This window comes from Scardinius erythrophthalmus (genome assembly GCF_964197995.2).
Source record: "Scardinius erythrophthalmus genome assembly, chromosome: 16".
Classification (NCBI taxonomy): domain Eukaryota; kingdom Metazoa; phylum Chordata; class Actinopteri; order Cypriniformes; family Leuciscidae; genus Scardinius; species Scardinius erythrophthalmus.
The window spans coordinates 36,924,854-36,950,698 of NC_138236.1; the positions used below are offsets into that span (position 1 = coordinate 36,924,854).

Below are 25,845 nucleotides of genomic sequence, written 5' to 3' on the forward strand. Positions count from 1 at the left end.
GACGTCACCCGTATGTTTCTAAAGAGCCTTTTTGAAGCCCAAAGTGGGCGGAGCCGGCCGTCGCCATCTTGGCAGCGCGTCACTCCCGGATAAACGAAAACGTGCAGCGAGGCGGATTAGCTGAGGTGACGTACAGACAGTAGACAAACGGCTAGTAGTTACATCAGCGGCAATCCACCTGTCACTCAAGTGGTCATGCCCTTAATTATGCAGAACTTTAAGGCTTAAAATTATTTAAACAGATGAGTTATAAAAAAAAATCACCCCCTCACAGTCGTCATGAAGGGCAAAATTAACAATTTAGATCAAAACCACTTTTTTTTTTTTGCTGTAAAGTTGGGCATTTTAACATGGGGGTTTATGGGATTGACTCTTTTTTGCAGCCTCTAGTGGCCAGTCGATGAACTGCAGTTTAAATCACTTCCGTGTGGGATTCACGAGAGAGAACGTAAGGTTGGTGCTTAGTAAATATGAGTACATCCAGATCTGATTCAGAACGATGATCAAAACACAGATGGAATAGATTGAGTCCATCAACATCCCCAAAATGGGTCGACATTTCATTCAGTAACATTAGGCAGATTTTATTTATATGTTGTTTAATGTTGGTGATTGCATCATTTTACATATGCATCTGCTTACATCTGATATCGCTTGTTTCCGCTGCTTCTTCGCCTGTGTTTTGATCAGGAGATTCAGTACTCTTTTAGAAGATGTGTAATAGCGCCCCCTACAGTATAACAGTGAAAACACGGAAAGCAGGAAATTCTGTCAATGGCACGGAAAGAGTTAAGATTACCTATATGGGCAAACAAACTCATGAAATATTAATATGGTACATAGTGTTATCAGAATTCAGTGTCGTCAGTTTGCCTAAAAAATAAAAAAAAATGTTTTTTAAATGTTTTACGTACCACATACGCATGTAAATTTCGTACCAACTAACATTTGAAAAATACGAACACTTTGATGAATCCGAAAATTTACGTCAAATCGGTTTTACGAATGATTTACACAAAAATTCATGAATGAGGCCCAATGGCTTTGGGTCATGGTTAATTCTCATTTTCATCTGCATCAAATTAAATATGCCATCTATAAAAATAAGTGAGGTCCATAAAAACTGTAACACTTTGGCGCCTAAGCAGACTTCTAAAATACGTAAAGAAAACATGGGTGGTCTTTGAGTGAGACTCACCACATGACACAGGACACACCAGAAGGAGCAGAATCTCATTTGGACCCTATTAATGAGCATGTGTTCCTAAACTAGTTCAGTATTTTGGCTTTACTGGCTAATTGGTGGCAAATGTTGACATCTGATGTGCGTCTGTTCCAGTTTCACTGTTTTTGACAGTAGTTTCTGATGGTGCATTGAGCAGTTTTAACTTGTTTCCTTGTCTTGATATGCATTGCTCTCATGTCTTACATAGTAGATGGGTGAAAAACCTTCTGTAACTAAATAGATCACTGAGAGGTTTTACTGTTATTTAGATATAGTGCATTGATGTATCAGTGTTGAATAGTTCTCAGATGACGAACGTGATCCCAAGCTGCTCTTGTAAATGTCTGCGCTATAGGAATTTCCTGCTGGAAAAGCACAAAGCCCTCATACTATGGGAAGTATCTTTAGTATCTGTTACTGTGAATGCAGAAAAGATACAGATATAGTCACAAACATGATCATTCTTGTGCTTAAGCCTACATAGACACATAAAACATTTCCTTAAAGCATGTATCTGGACATTCACTGTTTATGCGTGGTGTATAATGTGATCACTGGGGAATAGCTGGTTTAAATTTAACTATTAAACACATGCTGTGCCGCTCACATCCTCCTGACCTTTGTACTTTACTCTGGCTCGAAACTGTCACTCGCTCTCTGATTCACACCAGAACATACATTGTGTCACAAATGCTGCATTTGGCCTTGCATGAACTGAACAAATCAAGGATTTTTACGTAAACTGAGGAGTGGGTGATTAAAGTGCATTGCTATTATTGTCAACCCCACACACATTTTCTTTTTAAGAGCTCTCAAACCTTGAAAATGTCAAACATCATTCAGGCTATTACAAGTGTTGTTTGGACAATGGTTTTTAAAACTAGATTTTTATATTTATAAAAAGGAAATGGTGTAACCAATCACCAATGGACCATTTTGAACAGATTTAATTAACTTTTATTAACATCGTAAATCTATTAAAAAACTTTTTTATATGTATTTTCATATTTGTAATTTATTTTTATTTTTTTGCATTTTTTAATTTGGAATTTGGAAAGTCATAAAAATGCTATCGTAGTTTTTATCTTTTGCAATTGGTTTCAAATGGAATTGCAAAAAATTATAATTGTTGGAGTTTCCATTCACCACTATTGGAATTTACCCAACTTGACAACTTATGCTTCTGAGAACCCCAGAAATGTCAAAAGGATCCATATTAGTAATAATGCCTGCATTAACAAATAGTTAAATAGTAAACAGTAGGAGTGTAACGATTCATTCGTTTCCTCGATTACAAATCCTGATGATGCATGTGGATCGATCTTGAATCGTGAATCCTTTATTTCATTAAATAATTGATATGAATGATTCATCTGTAGCATTTTATTTTAATGAAAATAAGAGAACCTCACTTCATGCAGAGGTGTGTTATAAAATACTCTGTACTATTCCGTAAAGGAAAGTTAGTTTAGGATTAGTTGGGAAAGTGCGTGATATTCTAGTCTATCAATGGAAGCACTGTATGTTTAATGCACCTGGAACACTGTAATAAGGTTGTGTAGCTTATATATTAACATTATCCTACACAATAGTTAACATGAACTATTAATACTTTTAAAGCCTTTTTAAATGTTGGCCTATATGTCATTTTCTACATATGCCAATTTGTATAGGCTATTAAAATAAAGTTATATAGCATCATTAAGAACTGACATGAATTCACATTTAACAATGGACTAAAGTTTTTTGTTTTTGCCCCAGAATCCAGTCATTAATCGTATCACATTAAAGGAGAACTCCGGTCAATTTTAACATTGAGCTCATTTTTTTGTACATTTGGAGTGCTGTCAATACAGAGAACAACGACAAAAATCGGTGATGCCTACACCGAGTTATTCTATTTTTAAAATTTGCACCCTGTTGACTTCAATGGGGCAAGTTTTAAACCTGCTTTTAGCCTCTTAACATCCTTGATGTGTCATTACAAGTGCACAGAAAATGTGAGTGATTCCTTCAGAGTGAACACGAGTGAATCTGACTGCAGTAGATGTGAAAGATATGTATAAAAATGATGTTATTTAAGCCAGTGCAAATACCTGTGTTTACATCCTGTTTTCGGTTGAAGTCCAAAGTAATCGATTGCCGAGTTCACGCGCGTGATCATAGGTAACTAAACATATGCGTTACATAACATACTAAACATAGTTCTCCTTTAAGGGCCCTATTTTAATGATCTAAGCACATGGTCTAAAGTGCAGGGCACAAGTGCACGTATGGCATATCCAAATCCACTTTTGCTAGTTTAACGACGGGAAAAATGGTCGGCGCTCGCGGCGCATGGTCTAAAAGAGTTGTCTCTATTCTCTTAATGAGTAATGGGCGTGTTTTGGGGCGTAACATGAAATAAACCAATCAGAGTCTCATCTCCCATTCCCTTTAAAAGCCAGTTGTGCTCGCGCCATGGCAGATTTGCTATTTACATGACGGGATTTGCAAGCGGAAAAACTGAACGCTTCTCTAGCGAGGAAACGGATCTGCTCGTGCGCGAGGTTAAATAAAGCGTTGGTCAATGGCTCAGTCTATTTCAGTTCCTCAAAATAACAATACCATCAATGCGCCTGAACCTCGTTTTCAGACCAGCAGCCCGTGGTCGCACAAATGGGCACAATTGCATTTGATATTTAAACAACATGGCAGGACGTGAAAATGAAAACTGCGTCAGGCTGAAACTAGCAAAAAACACTTGCGTCGCGCCTGCTTGCGTATGATTGGGCCCCAAGTGTTATGGTGAATCATCTCTAATCAAAACGTTTTGAATTCACAAAAATCATTCATAAATCGAATCGATTCTCTGTCTACCCAAAGATTCACAGTCCTACTAAGTAGTGTAATATTACAGGTTCTTGCCATTGGACAGTGTATTGATGATCAAGCTCTTCTGTTTACATCCAGAAGGCACTGAAAGATGTTTCTGCTGACACCTGTGTCCTGTTGATGTGTTCTGGATGCTGAGTTGGCATAATAATCCATGCTGGTGTTTATAGTCTCGGTCTGACAGCTGCTACACCGCAGGGATCTGTGAGGAATGTCTGGATTTTACAGGGTAGCTAAACAAGGACAAAGAGATGTTAATAAATTACAAGACTATAGTGAAGTCTACTGGTGGTTTCGCCTCTGTTGACACACAAATGGTTGGCGTCCCCCCCGTCTGGAGTGGGTTACGCTTGGCCTCTCCCTGCCACTCGGTTTAGTTTGGGAAGAGACACTGGATGAGATGAGGGTGGGGGGGGAGAGTCCCGCCTTGTGCACACATACACACCAGCAACAGACACACATTCATGCTTTGTGCCCTGTGCTCTTTTGATGAACGATTCCTTAATCTTCCTGTCGACTAGATGGCTTTATCTTAATTGTTGTCTAGGATTCTTGGCTTCCTGTCCCATAGCTCTTCATAGTTCATGTCCTGCTCTCCTGAATGACTGTATCTGGGTCCGGAATTACTTAACCTCTCATTGGTGGAAAATGTGCCTGCAATAATTTTTTAAGCCCTATTCATGCGGTAATTGTTTCTCATGGGGATGTAAGATAATTTGAACATTTACAGTTGAGCTGCACATTTGAACGTTAAAAGATCGCAATCTCGATTCAAAGACCCACATGATCTCATTCCTAAATGACAATGATTCTGCTATGTCTATTAAACCTTTATAAAATCATTAGTTCAGATCTGTGTTGGCGCTGCCGCTGATCCAGAGAGAGCAGTTGTCATGTTTCGGTATGAAACAGCTTCACTATCATTATTTCTGTGTATATTAATATTATGACAGAAGAACTGGGATAAAAGTTTAGCCTATAGTTCAGATATAAACACTAATGTCTACAGAAGCGATTGAAATAGGGCAAATCATTTTGAAAGTAATTTGGCACTTCAAATCATTATATCATTACACCACTTGACAAGAGACTTAAAATGTCTGTCATTGAATCATTCATTCAAGATTCGTTTAAAAACAATAATTCATCTAGTAATGAAACAAGCAAAGTATTTATGAGTGTATTATTGAATCATTACTTTAAGATTTGTTTAAAAATGCTGATTCTTCCAGTAAAAATGAAACAAGTTAAGTATTTATGAGTTACAGTTTATCAGTTACAGTTAAGATCACCAAGCAGTATTACCTCAATTTTAAAATCACATGCTTGAAGTAGCTTTTTAAAAGTGATATAGAAATCATTATTAGAGGAGGGTGGACGATATACAACAATTAACACAAAAGACATTTAAGGTGAGAGCAGTATATTCACCCCAATACACTCCAAATCATGGTCAAAAGGCCAACATATCTGCTGACAGTTAATGTGATCTTTTATGTAAATCATTACCCCTCCCCCTCTTCCCTCACATCTGTCCCGTCTAAAAATATTATACCCTGGTACATGTAATGCAGCAGTTGGAGAGTTTTTATGTAACCAAGATTCTGTCAGACCTAAAAAATCTAAGTTGGAGTTAATAAGAAGATGATGTACTTCTTCAGACTTTGGGCTGAGGCTACGGATGTTCATATGCCCTCCAAATAGACCCCTTGGTTTGAGTTGTTGATCCCAGATCAGTCGAGAGTGATTGACAGTTTTAAAAAAGTTCAGTTTGCGGTGTTTCTTCAAAGCAGGGTTTATAATGTTTTTGAAACAACTGTGGGTTGTATCGTGCAGATTTTCACGCTTACCTTGAGCGCAATGACCAGTTACCTTGACATCCGCACGATATGATCGAGTAGGGTCAGAAACGCAGGGCAAGGAATTTGTAGTTGTTTGCTCCTCAACGGCGACAGCCCCGCCGCCGTCGGTCCACGCGCTGAAAGATGGCCACTCAAGGCCCTCAGCACTCACCAAGCCCGGCGTCTCAGCCCGCTTCGTCCGAGATCTTCGCTCCCCGTCATTGATAGATCCACCTGCCGGTCGATGCCGAATGAGCCCCAGCCCCTCAGTGGCGACTAGTGCGCTCGCTGGTGCCTTACAGCTGGCGTCCCGGAAAATCGGACCTGGGCACGGGTGCAAATCTCCGGACAGCAACAGGTAGAGTATGATGATAATCCCACTGTCACTTTGGTGTTTGCCCCGGACTGCATTATTTCGCTTGTGTTGATCCCGGCCGACCGCAGTGTTTACAAACGTCTGCATTAAAATGTGCTTTCCATATCCGAAATGCTTTACTGACGTTGTTTCTCGATATACTGATATATTATGGGAAACTTGCTGTGTGTTTACAAACTGTCCCGATTCTGTGAGGTTTAAAATAATTACAAAAACTAAAAGTGCCAGGAGAGCTCCTGACGCACCTGTCCCGTTGACTGCCGCCATGCGTGTTTCATTGAATCATTCATTCAAGATTCGCTTAAAAACGCTGATTCATCCAGCAATGAAACAAGTGAAGTATTTGAGTGATTCATTGAATCATTCATTCACGATTCGTTTAAGAACGCTGATTCATCCAGCAATGAAACAACTGAAGTATTTATGAGTGATTCATTGAATCATTCATTCAAGATTTGTTTAAAAACGCTGATTCATCTAGTAATGAAACAAGCACAGTATTTATGAGTGTATTATTGAATCATTAATTTAAGGTTAATTTAAAAATGCTGATTCTTCAGTAAAAATGAAACAAGTATGTATGAGTGATTCATTGAATCATTCATTCAAGATTCGTTTAAAAACGCTGATTCATCCAGTAATAATGAAACAAGTGAAGTATTTATAAGTGATTCATTGAATCATTCATTCTAGATTCGTTTAAAAATGCTGATTCTACCAGCAATGAAACAAGTGAAGTATTTATGACTGATTCATTGAATCATTAATCAAGATTCACTTAAAAACGCTGATTCATCCAGCAATGAAGCAAGTGAAGTATTTTATGAGTGAGTCAATGAATCATTAATTCAAATCGTTTAAAAAAACACTCCATTCAATTTAAACATTTTAAATAGACAGCAGCAATGTCAGAACCTCTAGTAAATTGCTAGTTTAGCAATAGCTAGTAATGCTAGTTAAAATCTCTATTTGAGACAAAAAACAATCCTGATTCGCGTGCAGCTCTAATTTAAAGTGGCTGGTCAATTTTATTGCCAGCCAAATCGAGAATGTCTGTTTTTTGCTCCCACCACTGATGTAAAAATTTCCAGCGGAATTTCCCAATGTTTTTTTGTTTTTGTTTTTGTTTTGTTTTACAAACACCAAGTTTGACCACCATGTGGTCATTTAATTGCCCGAATCCACATGTCTAATTCTACAAAAAAGGATCAATCCAAAAGTTGGTTTTGTAAATATTTTTTGACCACAGCCAATCATTGCATTTCGCAGTAATGTGTACGCATTTTAAATATGGACACTATTATGACTGAAATGCTGGAAACTGTTTACAAGAATAATAATATGTCACCACTGCACTACAGTGAGCAGGAGTTGTTAAGAATGAAAAGAGAAACGAGAACAAGTTTTGAAATGGGCCATTATTGAAATATTTAATATATATATATATATTTATTATATACTGTATCTAAGTTGGGGGTTGCACAATGCATAACTTTACTACTTGACAGAGAATTATTTAAACCATAGTGTGTCATTTTTCCCCATTTTAATCAAATCAAATTGAATCAAATAATAAACGGGAAATTATTTTCCTATTTTTAAATTAAACATGAATTTATTTATTGTGCAAGCAATAACAGACATTTTGTTTACAGCTGAGCTGACAATCATGTGACCGACCGCATGAGCCAGTTCAGTTTATTATGTGTTTATCATTGTCTGTTCCTTCAGTTTATTATTTCTCATCGTTATGTGTCTGTTAGTACAGTACAGGACAACTGCCAAAGCTCATTTTTATTTGCATGTGGCATTTGGCACGTGTAAATTTAGGAGCCTGGCTATACTTACATTAATGTATTAATAAGAACATGTGGGCTGGTGAATGACAAAAACAGATTTAGGGCCCTATCTTGCACCCAGCGCAATTGACTTTGTACACCGACGCACGTATCATTCCTATTTTGCACCCGCGCAAAGCGCGCTTTTCCCTCCACAGAAGCACGTCGTTAAACTAGGGAATGAATTTGCGCTTCCTGGGCGGTTCAGCGCAAAAAAGGAGGCGTGTCCCGGCGCAAACGTTCCTTCATGCTATTTTGCAGGTTTAGAAAACAATTGCGCCACAAACCAGGAAAAAATAGTTTAAAGTCAGTGGCGCGTTGCGCATGTTATTCATATGCTATTTTAAGGGCGCATGCTTGGCCATAATCAATGTAGCGTGTGCACAACGCGCACTTTGATTCTCTCATCTACACAGAGGCAGCAGTTTTCATTTTTGCAAATCATACATTATTACGATAGATAGATAGATAGATAGATAGATAGATAGATAGATAGATAGATAGATAGATAGATAGATAGATAGATAGATAGATAGATAGATAATTTATTATAAAAACATACATCTAGCTTACACATTTACCCAAATTATCATACGCCTTTTTAACCGAAGTTAATTTGGGTGGGTTTCTCCATCCCCAACGTCCCTGACGAGTCCGTTGCTCTCCTTGGCTGTGAACCGCTCCTGGCGCGCGCCTGGCAAATCCGCCGTTAGAATACGAATACGCTTTAGAACAATCCGCCTGCTCTTAAAGGGAATGTGAGATGACGCTCTGATTGGTTTATTTCACGTTACGCCCAAACCACACCTATGAATAATGAAGCTACTTCAGACCAACCCATTTTAGACTTGCGCCTGGCGCAAATGTCATTTATCCCGCCGGGAAAATAGCAACAGCGCCAAGACCCGCCCACAAAGTTACTTGCGCTTTGCGCTTTGACACTTGCGTTTCAGATCGTTAAAATAGGGCCCTTAGTCTTTTATATGTAGATGTAGTGCTGTAAACAAATGCCACTGGTGCTCATGGGAATCTGCTGGCCAATATATTACCGTGAATGGCATTGAATATGATTTACTTCAGGACATAGTGCCAATTGTAATCCGAAATGCACTTGTATTATTTATTTTCAAAATATTGCTCACATTGACTTGATCTACACAATTGCCATTTAGTTTCATATTGCATTACAACGTGATAAGAATTAAAGAATTCCCACACTTTTGATGCCGTGATCATTGGGGATGAATACAACACAATACGACGCATCAACGCATCACACATCAAATCAGCATATTTACGTCATGACGAATGAAATGTAACATTCTCCAGTTTTACTGAATCCAGACCCGGTTTAAATGAATTACTTCAATTGCATCTTTCAATGAAAAGCCTTTTTGTGCAGCAGATGTGGCTCTGATTGTGTCTGTGCAGAAAGTCTGACTGAGCTTGTTGCGTTCGACCAGGTTTAGCTGAGTGGGCAGATCTGGTTAGCATGATGTTTGCTGAATACCAGATGACACAGAGGCTCTTTTGTGTGTTTCCAGCGCTGGCCCTCCCTCTTAGAGGAGACCTCTGTCTGTTTAACGCTGTTATCTCAGCTCATGCTTGCTTAAATGTTCTCCCAGCACTCATGCCACGTAGACCAGCCTGAACCCACAGACGTGGACAAAGACCCGGTTGTGTCCTCAGCTCACCTTCCCCACAGCCAGTCTTGTGATTTCACTTGAGCTGAACGGCTATCTTAAGCTCATCTTAATGTAATGTTCTCTGAAGGTCATAAGGGTCTGGTTGTTTACTAATTAGCTCTCACTTTACCATCTGATGTGTGTGTGCTAATGTGAACATAATGTGAAGTATACGGTTACACAGTTCTTGTGTGGTATTTCTTTTCAGTGCATTATTCACAGTGGCTTGCTTAGTTGGGGACATTTAATTTAATATTCAACAATATTAGTGCCCTGCTTGCATTGACACCATTATATGTGACCCTGGATCACAAAACCAGTCATAAGTCTCACGGGTATATTTGTGGCAATAGCCAACAATACATTGTATGGGTCAAAATTATCAATTTTTCTTTTATGACAAAAATCATTAGGATATTAAGGATATTATGTAAATTTCCCACCATAAATATATAAAATATTTATTTTTGTGAGTAAATGTAGCACAATCTGAAACATAAATGAACAATTTTAAAGGCGATTTTCTCAATGTTTCGATTTTTTTGCACCCCAGATTTTCAAATAGTTGTATCTCGGCCAAATATTGTCCTATCCTAACAAACAATACATCAATGGAAAGCTCATTTATTCAGCTTTCAGATGATGTATACATCTCAATTTCAAACTGACCCATAAGACATGGTTTTGTGGTCCAGGGCCACATATGAGAACTGAACTGAGCTGGACGATCTCTCTCTCTCTCTCTCTCTCTCTCTCTCTCTCTCTCTCTCTCTCTCTCTCTCTCTCTCTCTCTCTCTCTCTCTCTCTCTCTCTCTCTCTCTCTCTCTCTCTCTCTCTCTCTCTCTCTCTCTCTCTCTCTCTCTCTCTCTCATATATATATATATATATACATATACTTTTATTAACATTATTTTCCTGTTATCTCTGTAAAGCTGCTTTGAATCAATCTGTATTGTAAAAAGCGCTATATAAATAAAGGTTACTTGACTTGAATGCATAATGATGCAATATTACACTATTACTATTACTAATCTTCAGTGCACAATGTATATTAGTTTTTATCATGCTTTAAAAAGGGGGGTCTGTGGCCGGAAACAGGACTTAGCAAAAGGAAATCCCTGTCCACAATATGGCTGTTTGTCATTAGTGTTGTATAGTAACTAGGGGTGTAACCAGGGTGCGATTTGTGAAAAAAACAGAGGGGGGGATGTTTTGAAACATTTTTATTCATAAAAATAAACCATGAGAACATGAACTTCATTCACTGCATTTGCTGCTCTGGACCCTTATTTGTTCCCAGCTAGCTAGCTAGAGTTTTCGCGCTGAAAAATTAGGCTACATAAATATTTAGGCTACTTGGTGACATTCTGAAGCCGTACATGGATCAAAGCTAATGGACAGGATCAGATAAATATACTATAATATAGATAATAAACTTTAAAAATATTTATTTTGTTTAAAAAATATTCTATATTCTAAAACCTTGTTGAATTAGAGTTGTAGCCTACTAGGCCTACTCCTCCTAGGCCATCCAAAGTTCATCCAAAGTTCATTCATGTTTATTTTCTGTGTTCATCATTGTCCACGTTTTTTTTTTTTTTTACATTTCTTCATTCGGATCCATTTGCGATCCATTTCATTCTGAATAAACAAACAAGACAGTTACCATGATTTGTCCTTGTTGCATTATTAATTAAGATAATAATTAATAAATGCACGCACAATTATCCGTGAACTTGATAAATGTTGCAGATATGTTTTACTATGCACAAACAAATGCCTTTCAACTTGTGTGTAAAATTCAGAAGCAGTAAATGAATGTGCAGAAATTTGTACAGAGATTCTGTAGGCCTACTATGTGTTGTAGCCTAGCCATTAAATAATAAATTTAATAAATAAATAACTAAATAAATTTAGTTGCATATTTGTTAAAATATTATAATGTTTTTTTTTTTTTTTTTTTTTTCATCTATGTTGCACTTGCACTGCGCATCTCATCATAAATTAACCGAAACTCAGTGTATGCCTCACACAGAGAATATTAAGAAATATATCTAAAGAAAGCTTGAAATGTCTTTAAACGAAACAATTTAAAACGAAAAGAAATAGGCAACACTCTGATGTAATTCATGCATTTCTCCATATATGTGCATTCACTACGGAGATGGCGATCGTCAACTTCATCTTTGCTTCATCTCAACTTCCCTGGCGCCACCTGGTTATAACGGCCCACGTATTAAAAAAAATGTGTGTAAAACTTCTCTCTCTGGGCGGGTTTAAATCGGGCTCGGGCTCATGATTACAGTTAACGTGTCGGGCAGGGCCGACAAAGTCAATTCGCCTCATTCGGGCTTCGCGTCTACCGCGCCGCAGGACCTCTAGACGCGCGTAAACGCGTCTTTACATTGAAATCACTCGCGCCAGAAACTCAAGAGTGAGTGAGTAATCAAAAAACCTTTGCGTTTAGTCTCAATTGAGTAAAACACCGTATGTGTAACTTCGGCCATTCTCAGTGGTGTGACTGGGACACTAACCCTGCTTGTCATCATAGAAACAGATAATCAGATTGTGATTTTTATTCCCGCTTCAGTAATATGCTGAATATACGGCGTAAAAAAAGACCTGCAGCCGTCTCGCAAGTGTTGATAGGCTATTACTCGTGAGGTGTAACCAATCATATAGCGCCGTGGGCGGGAAATTGAGCAAGTCTTCAGAGTGGTGATAGAGGCTGCGCGGAGCCAGTCAAAGTAGCGCATTTTAAAATAAAATGGACTTTAATCAAACCACGGATCCGTGATAAGTTTTGTGATCCGCCTCGCCACTAGTGTAGTAGCACTGATCACTTTGAGGGGGGGATAAATTTATCCCCACTGGGGATAAAAATAATTAAGCAGAGGCAGGGATACATTGACCAGAAAGGGGGAAATCCCACGCATCCCCCCCGGCAAATCGCACCCTGGGTGTAACGATATTCAAACCGAACCGAAAAACCGCGATACTCTCATGTCGAACCGAACGCGCCCCGCCCCCCGCCCCCCGCCCCCTGCTGCCCAACTCTCACTTCACTTTGTCACAAAACTATTTTTTCTTCCTTGACATTTGATTAAATAGTAATTAATGAGTACACTTTTAACAACTAATAAGAGCTGTAGTTTTAATAAATATTATTATAATATTATTTACTAAATAAAGTGCATGTCACGTGATTTGGGTGATCGATCACGCTCGGGAGTTTACATACGCACTTCAGGATGGCAACTCCACGCCACGGCATATTGTGATTGAAGACCCTGCGGTCACAACCACTGACTGATATTGATACAGCAGCAACAGCAGCAGTGCTGATCACGAATCTTGAGAATGATCACCGACACCTGTCATCATCCAATATGATGACATATCACAGCTTTTTTTAATCATTGTTTGATTTGCGAACATAATCCTTTGCCGTCTGGCCGCTTCCGCTTCAGGCCTGACTCGTCTCGCGCTAACGGTAATTTCCTTTCACTGTCCACGTTTTGATTTCGGCAAATCACTTTTGGCGAATGCAAACAACGTGATTATTGTTCATGAGTCCAACATCCAGCCACGCAAGAAAACATGCAATCTACCTGAGGGAATAATATGCTCACAAAACATTTCTGATTATTATTTGTTTAAAACGGTTTTGTTCCCCCCCTCCCACCCCCCCAGGATTCTTTGATGAATGTAAAGATCATAAGATATTTATTTGAAATAGAAAGCTTGTGTAACACTATAAATGTATTGTCACTTTTGATTAATGTAATGCATCCTTGCTGAATAAAAGTAGGCAATTACTTTCTTTAATTACTTTCCCCAAAAAATAATCTTAACCTCAAACTTTTGAACTGTAGGCCTATGTATAATGTTAAAAAAGCTTTCCATTTCAGATAAATGCGGTTATTTTGAATGGTGGTTTGTTTGTAATGTGACATATATTTTTTTGTATGACATTAAAATTATTTTTAGAATTAAATTGTACATAAATAGGTTAAGCAATACAAATGTGTTTGTCTGATAACCTTTTAAACATAGCCTATACTTAACTACAGTTTGCAGACACTGAAATTATGTACATTGTGCGATACAGTAAATATTTTGAGTGTCCCTCATTTTCCTATAAAGAACCACAATTGTCCCGCATTTTACTTTTCTAAAGTTGGCAACCCTACTCAGGTGTGCAGTTTATTTCTGACTAGTCAGTGGAGACATTTAGGCTATTTCATTTTAGTTAACTCAGGTGTGCTAACTGCTCTAAAGAAAACATGAAGCCAATGTATAAAATTAATAAAGTTAAGTTAAATTATTGTTGTTGTTGTTTTTATTAAGTTAAAAGTGAATCTAGTGTTATTATTGCTGGTGGTGCCCTGCCATGAACCCTGCCCCCACAGCAAACAGAACCGAACCGAACCGAACCGAACCGTGGCTCCAAAACCGTGATATGAACCGAACCGTGGCATTGGTGTATCGTTACACCCCTAATAGTAACGAATGCAAAAGCCAAATAAATTTGGAATTAAAGTAAAAATAAAGTGAACGAACCTAGTTGCAAAGTCAGTTACTGACCTGTCAAATAGTTTACTAGTGAAAAATAAATGAATGTAATTATTGCAGCTAAACTATAATTTCATTTGGACACACAGTTTCTCATGTTCTTTCTCATGAGCCTTTTGATCTAAAAGCTTAAGGGCCCTATCTTACACCCGGCAAGTGTTTTTTGCTAGTTTCAGCCTGACGCAGTTATCATTTTCACATCCTGCATCACGTTGTTTAAATAGCAAATGCATTTGCGCCCATGGGCTGCTGGTCTGATAACGAGTGTGTGTTCTGGTGCATTGTTGAACCGTTGCTATTTTGAGGGACAGAAATAGACTGAGCCATTGACCAACTGAAACCTGGTCTAAAATCAATGGCGCAGTATTTTTTTTGTTATTTAATGAGCGCATTAGTAATGTCTGCCTCTAGGCGGGTCCACAACGCGCGTACACTCTGCTTATTACACACACAGGGACGCACAGCAGCACACAAACATGCCAAATATTAAAAATAAAAGGATTACAATGTAAAAGATTATTATTGTGTACATAAAGACATGGTGGAATCCGGCTTGTCCTGTAGATGGTCTGCTTGCGCACTTATACCTCGTGCACGAGCAGATCCGTTTGCGCTCTGGAGACGGCTTCGGTCTTTCCACTATCAAATCCCGTCATGTAAATAGTGAATCTGCCATGGCGTGAGCACAACTGGCATTTAAAGGGAATGGGAGATGAGACTCTGATTGGTGTACCGCATGTAAATCCCAAAACACACCCATTACTCAATAAGAGAATAGGGACAACTCTTTTAGATCATGCGCCCGTCGTTAAACTAGCAAAAGTGGATTCGGACACATCATAAGTGAACTTGCGCCCTGTTCTTTAGACCATGTGCTTAGATCCTTAAAATAGGGCCCTATATGTTTAAAATTAGTTTTCGGTCTAGGAAAATCTTTATCTTCACCATTTTATTCAAATGTTATTGAAGAAGATTTTGTAAGCAAATTGTGTAGTTGTGTTTGGATTGTTTTATTTGTAATAATAACGCAATGAAACATGCCAAATTGTGCTGATACCATTTTTTGTTCAGGCTGTCATACAGATAAATTATGAACACATGCAGAAACAAGAGAGAACCAACCACATATTAATAATGAATTATGCTGTAGTCGATGTATGCTTTTTCCTGTCAGCTTTTTGTTTTTCTATGTATTTTTTTGCATAGTTAAATAAAACCAGTAGCTGTAGTTTGTCTTTTTTTTGCCAAATAATTGTGTTAGATAAGTAGCTTAACCAAGTTAAGCCTTTTGTTCTTCCCTCATATTTAATATATTTATTTTACTTATATTTTGATGGTTTAATCGAACTTGTAGGGTCAGTAAAAACAAATATCCTCTCCGGACAGCACTTTTGCACACTACTGTATATCAAAAATGTTGGGTGAATAAGTTTTCCGTGGATTATCGCAAATTGTTTAGTTTGAGGAAAACACGTATAGAAGTTGTGGTTTAATTTTGGTACACTTTAGTTTAGGGTACAATTCTCACTATTAACTAGTTGCTTATTAGCATACACATTACTAGGATATTGGCTGTTTATTAGTACTTATAAAGCACATATTAATGTCTTATTTTGCATGACCATTAACAAGCAGTAATTAGGAGTTTATTGAGGAAAAAGTCGTAGTTAATATTTAGTTAATAGAGAGAATCTGACCCTAAAGTGTGACCTTAATTTTTGTTAATTCAATTGAGTTGATTAGTTTGGCCTCAACTGCGTTTCGATGGGTTTTCTGTGATCGATATCTGGCAATAGTGCACAAGCTTTATGTTTACCTCAAATGACAAGGACATTTATATTAATGCTAATATTGCTAAGCAAATCTCCAACTACTGGCGCAAATACTAGTAAATTGACGGGCGGAAACCTTAGTAAATCACTTTTCATGATTCATTTAAAAAAAAAGGGAAAACTGTCTGAAAGGGAAACTCCTACAAATACATACGGAATAATATCAGCCACAAAAATAACCCTGTCCAAGCCTTTTCAGCACTTATTTTCACTGCGTGTCTATAGTAAATCCTGACAGTCGTTTTTAACGCCAAAAGAGGGTTTGCGCTGGAGCAACCTGTGTATATCTGGCTCTGTGTCTGCCACGAGCTGACATTGACTGTCCAGTCAGAAGAAACATTATTGTGCTTCGCGTCACAAGACAGCGTTGCTCCCTCTGTCACTCTTCTACTGAGTTCTTCTGACTTATTTAATTTTCATTGATGAATATAGAAAGAAACTGAAAGTGTGTGTGGTGTGTTTTCTTGCTGTTTTGCAGGCAGTTGTGTGAAGTGCAGCCAGGCTGTGTATGGAGCCGGTCAGGCGTGTCAGGCGATGGGAAGCCTGTATCATGACGGCTGCTTCACCTGTAGCGCGTGCAGTGAGTATCTCACACACACACACACCCGTCTCACACACGAGCACTCGATCAGGTTATATCCTCAGTGTGTGTGTATGTCGTGTACGGGATCAGTTTGGGATCGGTAGATCTCTTCTGCTCACCAAGACTGCATCTATTTGATTAAAAATACAACCACAAAAAAACAGTAATATTGTGAAATATTATTCCAATTTGAAATGACTGTTTTCTATTTGAATATATTTTAACATTTAATTTATTCCTGTGATCAGAGCTGAATTGTCAGCATCATTACTCCAGTCTTCAGTGTCACATGATCCTTCAGAAATCACTCTAATATGATGATTTGATGCTCAAGAAACATTTCTGATTATTATCAGTGTTGGAAACATGTGTATACAATTTTTTTCAGAATTCTTTGATAAATAGAAAGTGCAAAAAAACAGCATTTATCTGAACTTTTTTCTTTGTTTTCTGGAAAGAAATGAAAGAAATGAATACTTTTAGTCAGCAAGGATGCATTAAATTGGTCAAAAGTGTCAGTAAAGACATTTATAATGTTACAAAAGATTCTATTCCAAATAAATGCTGTTCTTTAAAAGCTGAAAATTCAGCTTTGATCACAGGAATACATTACATCTTAAAATATGTTCAAATAGAAAACAGTTATTTTAAATGGTAATAAAATTTCACAATATTACTGTTGTTTTTGTTTGTTTTTTAATCAAATAAATGCAGCCTTGGTGAGCTTAAGAGACTTATTTTAAAAGCATTAAAAATCTTACTGATCCCAGACTTTTGAACGGCAGTGTGTGTGTGTGTGTGTGTGTTCAGATCATACATGCTGACAGGAAACAGAGTTGAGTCTAAACTAAACAGAACTTGCGCTCAGTGATAAACCTTCTTCATTCCATGCATTCATCCAGTCTCGTTTCCTCACACTTTATTTAGCTCTGCTCGGGCCCCTGGGAATGGGAGCTATTTGAAGGAAAATGAGCATTCCTGAGCTTCTCCTCTGCGTGACTGCCTTTGACCCACAGCGGCGCTCTCTTTAGTTCTCAGTGTGTGTCCAGATTCTCGTTATGAGTGTAGTAAACATGTCCGCGCGTACCTCCACCTGTTTACACGGATTACCAGACTAAAGATAGTGAGAATTCGAGTGCATAGTTGCGCAGGAGAGAGTATGCGAGCGACGGCTCGGACGAGCGGACGGAGGAATGCCGGTTCTGTTATGTCAGCTGGAGTCAGAGAGGGAACGAGAGAAACAGGTGTTTATCTCTATAGGTCAGAGCGCAGTTCGTAAACGAAGACCCGAATGCTTGGCTCATGCATTGCTAGTTCATGACACCACTCTATGCACATGCCTCAGAAGCATTGAAATAGAAGTTAGCTTCAGATGTGTGTGTAATGTGAAAGCCAGATGTGTTATTCAGATCGCTTGCTATAAACATGTCAACAAACTCGCTCGTTACTCAATAGGGCTGAGCGATATGGGCAAAAAATTAAATCTATGTATTTTTTGGTTAAATGGTGGCATATGATATATCAGCCCCGATAATTTTTGGTGATTTTTGTGATCAAAATGACTGATTTTGTGGTGGTAATTTCCAAAATATGCTAAATAAACACAAATCTTGTTTATTTTGGTATTTTACTAAAAAAGGCTACAGTGGTGTACTATCTAGCTTTAATAACATGATCACTTACAGTGGGAAATATGACCACAATCCTACAAGTAAACCACAGCAATAAGAAATTGCCTAATATAAGTTTAAAGTTCTCAAGTAATTAAGTTTTCAATTTAACAGTCAGTAATAAACTTAGAACTAATACACAAATGACAACAGGACAAATAAATACAACATAAAGATACAGACACAAACAGTGCTTTAAGTTTAAGAAGCTACTGTTTGTTTCCCCCTGTTGTTGTTTGATTAACATTAACGACACAGATAGGAGCCCGTATATATTAGGTTGCTTTTCACTTTTTCTGCGGTGAAATGACGAATTATGAAGGATCTAAAAAAAAATAAAAAATTTTGGTTTTGCCTTTTATTCAGCGAACGTGGAATCGCGAAAAACTGGAGGGACTGGTATATATCTCGGTATTTTCTACGTTTTTCTTCTTGGATAAAAAAAATCTGTCTTTAGTTATTTACTTTGTTTTTTATTTCACATCCAGCCCAATGTTGTCCAACAAACAATGTTCATATTGAAGGCTATGAAAACAAAAAGAAGAAAAAAACTGTTGGTGGTTGAGGAGAGATCCCCTGATATGTACAGTGCTTTGTGTGTACAGTAGTACATATGAAAGCGCTGGATAAATGCCTCATTCATTCTTTCTTTCGAATGCCATTAATGGAACAGAGTTTGTTTTACGGAGAGATGCTCTAATCTCTTGTCCATTGCACTGCAATGAATAAACTAAAATGAAAAAAAACTGAATAAAAGTGGCTAAGTCGCGCAGGTGGAGGAGTAATGATTTCTGCTAGTCAGTCATTTCAAGATTGCACTTAATGTCAGATTATTATAGTTCATTTAAATGGCAACAGAAAGCTGTTAGTTTTTTTACTTCCATATACATGCAGTTCATTCAATCAGAGCTTTCCACACACTGTAATTTCTCGAGATGCTGCTGTAAAGAACATGGTCTCTGAGGAATACTTCACTATTTTTGATCCCCGTTGTTTTGCTTTATTTGATGTGTTTGTAACCATAGTTGGTTAAAATGCTTTTGGGAAACGCATAGTTACTGTTTCACTTTCTTTATTCTCCATGACAGTCAGGCGTCAGAAACAGAAAGTTGCACAGCGCTGCTTTGTGTACCGGATTAACCAGGTATTTCCAACGCTATCTCACGACCAATTCGAATTAGTACGAGTGAGTAAAAGGTGGCTAATTCGTACGATTAGTCTAAACCCATGTGATGGGCAGGTTTAGGGGTGGGGTCAGGGGTAGATCATTCATACAAATTCATACGAATTGGGCAACTTGTAAAATATGTACGATTTAGCAAAAAGTGAGGTCGTATGAATTCGTACGAATTAGCCACTTCGTAAAATTCGTACGAATTGCCGTGAGATCGGGTTGGTATTTCTGCTTTTCTGTAACCACTATCTACTGTCAGAGAGTGAATTAGCATTTTCATTCAGTCCATCTGCGCAATTGGTCTGAACAGACAAACTGAACATTTGTGTTGGTGTGAACAGGCCTTTAGTCCTGCATTATTATATGGCTATTTGTCAAAGAAATAGATACTGTATTTTCCAGGAAATAAAGTTGCAACTGGCTATAAGGCGTACTGGGTCAAAATTGCATTGTTGAATGGACAAAAAACTCACAAGTCACGGCATGTTTCAAATGATAAAATCGCAACTTTTATATTTCTTGAAACACCAAAGTGAAAATATCCGGTTGTAATTTCGCCATAATTTTTGTTCACTGTAGCCATGAGACAGTACAGACACTGTTTAAATGATTTATTCTACAGGGATTAGGCTAGACGTCTGCTGTGTGTCCTGGTTTTATGGTGTAACTCTGTATAATTTATTCCAAATTAGAGTTAACAGTTCAGATTTTTATGCTGGGGATTCAGTTGGATCAAACCTCTAACAGTTGTACACTTAAACTGATCTCTCAGTAATATCCTCTAGCAGAACTCACGCTGTGTTTAGATCAGAGAGACTCGCTTAGGAATAGCATCATAGACTACACAAACGGCCCATATAAGGGAAAGTGAGAAGGGAAACAGTGCAAAGCCCCCATAATACTTAAAATCTCAACAGGCCAAGAAGAAATTCTTTGATTTCTGTCTACTTTTTTGGACATACTTCATGGACCTCAGAAAAGCTGTACAGGAAGTGACATGGGCTGATGCACCAGCTAGTGCTCGGGACGACATACTCTTAAAGTACAGGGGGGGAAAAAATGGGTGTAGGATTTACTTTGAAACAATGTTCACTCTGAAATTGCTAGTAAATTTCACAAATTATTACATGGAAAAGGCAAGTAACATTTCATTTTTAAGTAGAATAACTGATATAGTTTTTTCATGTAAAACATACTGTTAAAGAAATATATATTCTTCAGTGTATTAAGCTAATTTTAATCCCTCCCATGTAGATCAGATGAGTCTTTGTATGTCTTTACTATGGTTGGGTATCAATTGAATTTTACAATTCCGATTCTGCTTTTCGATTCAGATACTTATTGATTCCTAATTTCGATTCCAATAAAATAAAATAAAAACTTAGATGTCATTCACATTTATTCTAAGTCTTATTGCAAAACATTTCATTGTAGCTGAACACCATGAACAAAAATCAACAGGCTAAAAAATCAACAAGCTAATACTTACACAAGGAACTTTTGCCTGTGGTTTAAAAATACCATAGAAAAAACAAATAGCCTAACTTATATACATTTCAAGCATTGTTAAAGACAAGTTAACACTCAGTAAAGTGTTTTTGCACAAAAAGCAAAAGGCAATTGCACAAATAAATACAACTGAACAAAATATGATTGAAATAAAGTTTTTTAAGATTTTCAAGTATTCAGGTACAGAAACTGTAATCAAATGTAAAATAACACTGCACTTTTTAAATAAAATATACATTACAAATATAGTTACAAAAGTTATTCAGTCAACAGCGAGTTAATTTCCTCTTTGTCTTTTTTTGTTCGATAAATGTTATTATAGAGACGGCATCAGGTTTATTAGGCTGCTGTCACTTTAAGAACGGCACGGATCCAGTATACTGTTACACGTGCAGTTTCTTTCCCAACTGTTTATGTTCACTTAACACAAAACCGACTGTTTGCGAGGATATTTTGACATATTTTTGTGTGTATTTGTCAGTTCAAGTGCAAAAAGACATGGAAGAGAACTCAGTTTAGTATTGTGCACTTTTTAGTATGAGACGCACGCATTTAGATTTCTCTTATAGATTAATTGTGCTTTTTAATATGACTTGAATCCATTCCAGTGCAAGAAGACGAGGATATTTTGACATTGTGTATTTGAAAGTTCAAGTGCAAAAAGACACGGAAGAGAACTCAGTTCAGTATCACACACTTCAGTGTGAGAGGCGGCTTTCTGTGCGCGCGCTTTGGATGTGCACAAAAGAACAGCGTGTGAGTCTTCTTGCACTTGAATGGTTTAAAATGCACATAAAGAAATCGATAAGAGAAATTGAAATGTGTGCATCTTATCGAATCCCTGGTTTTTGTAATAATGGAACCAGTTCTCGAGACCCAACCCTGTTTAGTCTTTACTAAACAGAAGCTCTCAGAGAGAGACCCAATAATTTACTGACTCTGTTCCACAGACACTACCAAATACTTTATCTCTTGTGGACAATCAAGACTTGCTTTCTTGAACTCGATTTGGCTTGTTGTGTGGGTTCTGTGTGAAGTCCTGGTGTTTGGCAGTGGTTTGTGTGAAGGGACAGGCTGCTCATTGTTCTGGAGCTGTTAGGAGGGCAGCTTTATTCGTGACCCAGTGCTTACGCTCTCAGTCTCAGACCCACCAGGGATTCCCTGACATTTAAGTGCTGTACAGAGCAGAAATTGGATGGCTTGGTAATCCTGTATCCTCTAACGTGTTTAAAGATATAGATATTGGCCTCAAAAAGATGTCATTGCATTAGATAACAAAAATAAGAAAGCAATGCCATTGGCACACAAATATTGCTTGATCTAGACCTGAGCTATTTTTGGAGTCGAATAGTTAGTCTTAAAGGGAAAGTTCGCCCAAAAGTCACACTCGTATCATTCCAATCCTGTTTGGCTTTATTTCTTCTGCAGAACACAAAAACGTCAAGGTCCAAACAACATTGGACCCCATTGAGTTTCATTGTACTAACACAAAAAAAAGAGAGACATTTTTCTAAATGTTTTCTTTTGTGCTCCACAGAAGAATGGAAAGCGTACAGGTTTGGAACGGACAGAACGCAATAAAAAGGAACAGATCACGGGGATCATTTAATCCTAACTTTTTGTAACTTAAAATGTCTTAAAAACACAAGGTCCAGTTATCACCATGACTCTTAGCATGTTTGCAAAGACGTTTACCTTTGTATTGAATTTGTAGGGAATGTTTCACACTCACGTAATGTCCTTAAAGAGGTAATTTGCTTAAAGCACTCATAGTGCTGTATGTATGTACCAAATCAAATAGAAATGGATAACTTAATTACATAAATCAAATAACGAATCCCAGTCTGAATTGCTAACATTTGGTGAACATCATCTAGATGCATGTAACTAAAACTCTTTAGGTAGAAAATGATCCACATGCTTATCTTTCAGTAAAATATGACCATTTATTACTCGTGTCCTCCCATGAGGAAGACCCCATGTGACGAGTTTCACCGATCTATCATCATCATCCTCATTTTCACATTTCTTTTAGAAGAGACATTGCTGAATTTTTGTCTGGAGAATAATATTTACCATTCAGAAAGCAGTTTCTGTGTGCAGTCGTAAATCTGTCCTCACATTCCTATCAATTCTCAAAAGTCCTCATTCATGAGCTGCCATTGTAAAAAATACAAAATAAATCTAGATGACCTTCAGTGAATATGTGTAAGCGATAATGTAGAGCTAGGCGGTTGTTATAGCGAAACAACCCCGGGAGGGGTCTTGAGTCAGCCTATCAGGGTTGTATTCGCTATAACAACCGCCTCGCTCTACATTATCCCGCTTATTACATGGCTACCCACCAAATAAATCAATAATTTGACACAAAATATTGATTTAAAATGGAGTTTATTGATTTAAAAACGATTGTATTGCTTCCTGCTAAATTCTAATAGTCCGTTCCGTCTCTACGGTTAGAATCCTGCGTCCATAGCAACGCTCTGTTTTTCATGGCAACGGTGTGTTATACTTCGCAAGCGGTCTGATATCAAGAATTATTACATGGCTTGGCTGAATTCCAATATAGAATGCGGTCTGTTATTTCTTTATAACAGACCGCTGCGAAGTATAACAGACCGTTGCCATGAAAAACAGCGCGTTGCTATGGACGCGGAACGGACTATTTTCTTTAGCGGAAGCAATACAATCGTTTTTAAATCAATAACCCCTTTTTAAATCAATAATTCGCGGCAAATTATTTATTTATTTTGTAGGTAGCCATGTTATAAGCGGGATAATGTATAGTGAGCCGGTTGTTATAGTGAATAACAACCCCGACAGGCTGAACGGGATCCCGACGCGAAGCGGAGCGCTCACTATACATTATCCCTTACATAACACACCGCATTCTACATTAGAATTCAACCAAGCCATGTAATAAAAGTGTATAATAGTCTTCAGAACATGTTAACTACCATGGTAACAATAAAATCTACTACTAGCTTATAGCTTTTTTTGTGGATATCTGATTTTGCCCTAGTCACCGTAAGCCTCAAAAATCCTGTGTGTGTGTGTGTGTGTGTGTGTGTGTGTGTGTGTGTAAAAACGTTCCGCATATTTACTCTCATCTCCCTGGAGAAAGTGAAGCCCAGTCCTGTGGTTCGCATCTTCCCAGCATTCCCTGTGATTGACGTCTGTTTCATCTGGCAACAGACTGATCTCTGTCTGTGAGCTTTTCACCCAGACCAATGTCTTCTCATTTTCTCACATACTGATAATTTTTAATTTTTTTATTTAGCATAGATGCATTAACTTAATCAAAAATAACAGTTTAACATTTATAATGTTTTAAAAAATAATGGTTTCAACATTAATGGTAACACTTCGCAATAAGGTTTATTAGTTAACATTAGTTAACTCCCTTAGTTCCCATTAACTAAGAATGAACAATACTTCTTCATTAATCTTAGTTCATATTAATTTCAACATTTACTAGTACGTTATAAAAATCAAAGGTTGTATTTGTTAATATTAGTTAATGCGCTGTGAACTAACATGAACAAACAATTATTTAACTAACATTAACAAAGATTAATAAATACTGTAACAAATGTATTGCTCATTGTTAGTTCACTAATGAACATTATTGTAAAGTGTTACCACATTAATAATAAGAAGAAATGTTCTTTGAGCATCAAATGATTTCTGAAGGATCATGTGACACTAAAGACTGGAGTAATGATGCTGAAAATTCAGCTTTGCATCACAGGAGTAAATTACTTATATATAACACACACATATATATATATATATATATATATATATATATATATATATATATATATATATATATATATATATATATATATATATATATATATATATATATATATATATTAAATAGAAAACAGTTATTTGAAATTGTAATAATGTTTCACTGTATTTTAACCTTATTTTTGATCAAATTAATACAGACTTCTGTATTTAAGAGACTTCTTTCAAAAACATTTAAAAAGTCTTACGGACCCAAACCTTTGAATGGCAGTGTACGTCTCAGCGCTCAAAACCGTTTCACGTGGCGACGTGACCCGTGTGTCGATGTGTCTGTGGAAAAACATGAGCCGTGATCGCTTCAGCATTAAAGTCAACATTCATGATGCCAGCGGACTCATTCACAGGCTGAAGTGATCTCAGCGAGCGTCTTGTTTAGCTTGACTGTGTTCCACTGTAACATGAAGGGTTAATGGCCTGAACCCCCCTCTGCAGAAAATGTGAGGAATGTTCCCCTTTCCTGTGGGACGGGGTCTGTCTGCATGGGAAGGGTTTGTCTGTCTTTCTGTTGAGGTAAAAAGGCAAAAACAGTCCAGATTGGGACAGCGAGTCCTCGGCACGGGCTGGAAAACAGCAGCGAGTTTCTGAGCAACATGTGCCGACACTTCCTTAATGTGTTTACTGTGTGTGTGTTCATTGGATTCATTAAAACCTTTCCCACATGTACTTCGAGTTTAGCCCCTGGTTTATTTTTTAACCTTGTTAAACATGTATCAGATTCAGTTCTAACATTGTTAGGTATTTATTTAACAAGGTTTATGCTGAAGCGAGAATAATTAAGATTGTGACAGTGAGTGTGTTTAAAATGTGCAGTATTGTGTGATTGCATGTTAGGTCATGTGATTGCCTT

The 25,845-nt window shown here is 37.5% G+C and overlaps 1 protein-coding gene across 1 annotated transcript in view; it reads left to right on the forward strand.

Moving 5' to 3' along the window:
* The window catches only part of limd1a (LIM domains containing 1a), a 39,723-nt gene that overhangs the window by 2,474 nt on the left and 11,404 nt on the right, over positions 1-25,845 (forward strand). The window contains exon 2 of the mRNA XM_081389042.1: positions 16,725-16,826. Coding sequence (XP_081245168.1) covers positions 16,725-16,826 — 102 coding nt within the window. The remainder of the gene's footprint in view (positions 1-16,724; positions 16,827-25,845) is intronic.